Source organism: Cicer arietinum, chromosome 6 (genome assembly GCF_000331145.2).
Source record: "Cicer arietinum cultivar CDC Frontier isolate Library 1 chromosome 6, Cicar.CDCFrontier_v2.0, whole genome shotgun sequence".
NCBI classification, from domain to species: domain Eukaryota; kingdom Viridiplantae; phylum Streptophyta; class Magnoliopsida; order Fabales; family Fabaceae; genus Cicer; species Cicer arietinum.
This window is the reverse complement of record NC_021165.2, coordinates 50,473,135-50,478,329: the sequence shown is the minus strand read 5'-3', so window position 1 is coordinate 50,478,329 and position 5,195 is coordinate 50,473,135. Positions and strand designations below refer to the sequence as shown.

Here is a 5,195-nt window from a genome sequence, read left to right as displayed (position 1 = left end):
GCTGGGTGGTCTGAGAGATGGGACAGACTCTAATTTCTGTCAAAGGCTACTTTGTGTTCCTTTGTAATCTGACTCACTGGAACTCTCTTTTTCTCGAGTATTTCATCAATAAAATTATTCCTACTCAGTGTAAAATTACATAGATTGAATTACCGGTTCTAATTGTATGATTAAACTAATAAAATTAAATGAATATATAAATTGGCTAAGTTTTGAATAAAATGGATGAAAACTTCAAGGAAAATGTTATTCTTGGTTAGATGGAGAAGCTTGTACTTTTAGGACACTTGTATAAATCTTTGGTAGCCTAATTGGCTGTTTTCTTTTCTCTTTAATGGAGCAACAATGTGTTAAATAAGAAGAGGATTTTAGAAAAATTATTATATTGGCAAGCAAGCTGATTTTTGTAGTATTCCATCTCATTATGTCTGTGCTTTTCTAAATAGAATTCCACATCCTCCTTTAGTATTTCCCTTGTTTCCTTTCTTGTCCAATGGAATTGATTATTGTATACTGGTACTTGAGTACAATTTTCACACAGACGCTATATACATGCTTGCACATATATACATTAAAAATCTAATAGCAATGATACCTTAATAACTAAGCTGTTGGCCAATGTCCCAATTAGAAGAGGTCCAGCAAATGGAAGTACCCATGTCGCAATAATCAGGAACCGAAAGAGCCAGCCAGAGAATGCAAACCAGATGAAGAAAATTGTCTGAAAAAAATAAAATAAAATGGTAACAACGGATTGAAGTTGAGTAGTGAGAAAAAGTGGAAGACTGGTAGAAATATTATTTACAAAAGATCAAACAATACCCTATATGTATACTTGATATGAACAAAACTCAAAAAGCATGATAAATATAATTCAACACAATTCAAAGGTCTAAGTGATAACTATTTGTTATGCCTACTTTTGGCTTCTTTAGGGCCAATTGGTTAGAGTTGGGATTGCTGTTGCATAGTCAGCTCTTGTTTACATCTTACAAAGGATTTCACTTCTAGTGTCCTTGAAATTGATAGAGTTAATCAGTGGAATCCAAAGAATCGATGTAACTCAAATAAATTTAAACAAGTTTGTTCTCGTGCACTTTTTACAATTTACTTAGAATTAAAGCACCTGACATTTATGGTTAGCTTTTGTATTCATAATTTTTTTAATAAAAAGTAAAAGGAAGATATCACATTTGGAGCAATTATTATGAGAGGCAGGACTGAAAAACTTCTCGTCTATAAAAGAATCAACCGCAATTAGTGAATATACATGCTACCTAAGACGCCCAGGTACATAATAAGGTACAGGTACAATATGGATACATAACATATTTTAATAATCAAGATACGACACCGCCTAGATATGTTAACAGAAATTTATAAATATAGAGCAATATATAACGTAGATGCGTATTATTTAAGAGATGTGTGAAAAAGTAGACGAAGAGAGGACCTTAGGGAAGCAATATAGCACGTGAACTCAGAAAATGTGCAAATCAGAGCAACAGAGCAGATGCACGAAATACGGCAGTGAAAATGAAGCGAGTACTACAGCAGAAACAAAGCAAATAATTAGCAATAGCTGCACAACTACGCAGCTCAGAACTTTGAAACTCTGCAACCAAAGCAACTCTGCAGATGGATGAAAGAGTAGAGCAACAAAGGAGCTTCGGAAAGAATATGACACGGGTATGCAGAAAATGTGTGAACCAGACCAACTAACCAGGTACACCACATACAGAAGCAACTTAGAACACAAAAGTGCAACCCAGAGCAAAAATGGACCAACCAGTGCGTGCCATTACAATCTCTAATGGTAAAAAGCGACTCCATTTTGATGTGCTATGCAATATGGAAAGAACAACAAGTTTTTTGGGGGATTGTGATGCAAGGAAACAGAGTTGAAATGAAATAAAGTAGAAAAATGTCACTATCAGTGTCATGCAGTATTTGGGTGACAACTGTTGTTAGTAAGATATATCTGAGATTTATTTGGAAATTTTAAAAAATAGAACCAACAATTTATTTCTCGATACATATTGTGACATATCAAAATGCATATTAGTACCAGATACGTGTTATGATAATTTTCCATTTTTGAAATATTTATCGTAAGGGAATGAAATGAAGTGGGATCATAACAGATTTCATTGTTCACAACCAAATGAAATCAAATGGAACATAGCATTCCATCCATTCTATCCAATACTCTATTTTTTGTTCCCTTTCCATCTGGGCAAAATGGGATAAAACAAGCTAGGTTTTAATAAAGATGTCTGCAACCACGATTACAGCCACAATGTCAAGATTTTGATGTCTTTGCAATTGCAGTCGCATCAGTCATATTTGAATTAACCACAATTATGGCAATCTTTAATGAGACTGAATTAAAGTATAGATAAATTATATCTCTTGTTTCGGTGTCAATATATCATTGCAGTGCAGCACAACGGTAAGGTTAGTTTTGTAAACAAGGCAAACGGTGTTCGATTCCATGAAGGCCCATTATTTATTTTTTAATCAAGTTTTTAGTGTGAAAGTGCAAAAAGGAAGGCTTAGCCACTGCACCAATTGAAATATTAGTAAATATCAACACAGAACGTATTACTTATTAATATATAATGTGTGTGTGCGCGTGCACGCGCACGCATGCACACACATTTATATGTTTGAAAATATTTCGGTGAGCCATGGCTTCCCAGTTCCCCCTATCATTGAGAAGCTTCCTCCCTAACAATGTAAAACCTAATAAACAAGTGTTTTTCCACCATTCCATCCTTACAATTAATGTTTCAAAAACCAAACCAAATTGGACGATTCCATCAGTTGTTTAAGTAGTTAATTCCAATTTTGTCCTGAGTTTAAAGTAGTTGAACCATGTCCCGGAAAGGTCTCACTATTTTGATGCCCCATTCATTTTAAAAAAAACATTGCTTACAAATTACAGCATCCAAAGGGTGTAATGGTAATTATATTTTCATCTCACACACCATTCTTCTACTCTTCATACACATATTCACAAACACAAAATGCAAAAAGGATTAATTAATAGTAGTACTAACCGTAAAGCTTCTTCCAAGTGGACTATCAATGAACTTACTAAGCTGCATCCTGTACTGCAAAAAAGCACAACAACAAAAACACGAAATTGCTATTGTTATCATCTCTTTAGCACCGACACTTCTGATGGAAGGTATGTCCCGGTATCCAACACCAACACCACACAACACCTTGATTAAATTAAACTAATTCATTTTCTTAATAGGTTATGATTAACAGAAAATGAAATATATAAAAATGAAAGTAGAAACTGACCTTAGGCCAGTTTAACGCAAAATCGGAGGTGAAATTACGGTATTTAATACCAATTTCGAAATCACGATCAAATTCACGAGCACGGTCGGCGGCGGCAGAAGCAACGGAAGAGAGACGGTGTTTGACGGAATAACGACGGTCGATACGTTCGGCAGTTTTCTTAGCTTCGAAGAGAAAACGCTCAAAATTATCGTTAGCAGTTTGCCACGCTTGTTTGAAAACCCTATCCATATCGTTTTGTTTGTTGTTGTTGTTGTTCTTGAAACTGAGTATTACAGTTTGGCGGCGACGGCGAAATGGAAGGAGAGGTTGACATCTCACTGATGTGCCTGTGCATGTCGTGGCTGTGGTTGTTCCTCCAATTCCAAACATTCTTCTTTTCTTTTCTTTTTTTCTCTAATGGACTCTATGCTTCTTGATTCTTCACCTCGATGTCCATTCTCTCCACTTTTTACATGATAATATATTATTTATTATTTATTATTTATTTTATAATAATTTACCATATTTCCAAAATTAGGAACTCCTCTAGATTTTTCTTTCGAATACTTGTATTATAAAACTCACTTCAATTGTAAATATAGATCATGTTGATCATCTTTTAAAATTTTCAAGTAAATCTAAAATAACATTATATGTTATTTGTCAATAAGATAATCAAATAACTTTAAATGGTATAGTTTAAATATTTTAATAGTATTTAAAAAATAATTATTAATGCTATTTTTAAATTCAAATATTAATATTTTATTTTATTTAATATTTATTAATATTTATTAAATCTCAATAATTTATCAAATGATCTTATATTTTTATAATAATTTGTAAAGATGTATTATATGGCATAAACTTCTAATATGTATGTTTTTTGTGATATTTTTTTTTTCAACTCGTGGAGAATAGAAGAACATTTGTGAAAATTAAAATATTTTTAAAATATTAAACAAAATATAATTTTCAAACAACTCTTTGATAGAGAATGACACTTAAATATTATTCTACTTCTTTATTTACAGTAATAAAATACTTTTACAAAAGAATTAATATGTAATGTCACGTGGTCACAGTCTAACACAAAAATTGACATAAGAACTTCAAGTCATAAGTCTAAGAAATCACTCAAGTATTGGTCCTCAACTAAGCTCTATACTTTGTAGATCATCTGAAAACTATTTGTCATTATTTTAGGACTCACACATATATACAACATGTATAAGATACAAAAATATCATCACTCTATCAATCAACTAATCATCGGTCATATAAACATATCAAAAGGACTCATCACCACAAATATGAGTTAAATAGAACCATCGATAATCAATATCAATTTATCAATAATCATCAGCGTAACACCCTAGTTTTTATTGGGATCCTTGATGTGTTTATGTTATGTTAAATGTGTATTATAAGGCGTGTTGGGTTGAGAAAATGAGTTTAGGACTCTTAGTGGTATGTAGAAACAAATTGGAAACAAGAAAGTAATAAATTTTAGCAACTAAAATGTAAGACCTCACATAGCGATGGATATAGCTTGTTGTGTGATCAAATCTCTAAAAAAAAACCATATATTCATTAGTTCTTTATCAATTGTATCATCCTCCATTTTTTTCTCATGAAGGAAAGCTAATTCTATTGTAGGAAATATGTGTTTCTCAGTTTTCCACCAATTGGTAAGTCTCATTTTATCTAATTTTGTAATTCTTCCTTTAACGTCTTGTTTCTACCGTAGTTATTAGTTAATTGTAGTCATTGACTCTTAGGAGTTCACCGATTGAGATGCAAGAAATCAACGCGAAAGACCAAACCCTTCTTTTGTGTAGAATTTGGCCATTGAACTAAGGTGTGTGTGGCGGGGGGGGGGGGGGGGGGGGGGGGGG

The 5,195-nt window shown here is 32.8% G+C and overlaps 1 protein-coding gene across 1 annotated transcript in view; it reads right to left on the bottom strand.

Moving 5' to 3' along the window:
- The window catches only part of LOC101510177 (uncharacterized), a 4,801-nt gene extending 1,035 nt beyond the window's left edge, over nt 1-3,766 (bottom strand). Inside the window, exons 1-3 of the mRNA XM_004506318.3 lie at nt 3,316-3,766; nt 3,063-3,116; nt 596-721 (exon numbers count right to left, since the gene is read on the bottom strand). Of these exons, the coding sequence (XP_004506375.1) occupies nt 596-721; nt 3,063-3,116; nt 3,316-3,687 (552 nt within the window). The 5' untranslated portion in view covers nt 3,688-3,766. The remainder of the gene's footprint in view (nt 1-595; nt 722-3,062; nt 3,117-3,315) is intronic.
- Nucleotides 3,767-5,195: the final 1,429 nt, after the last annotated feature.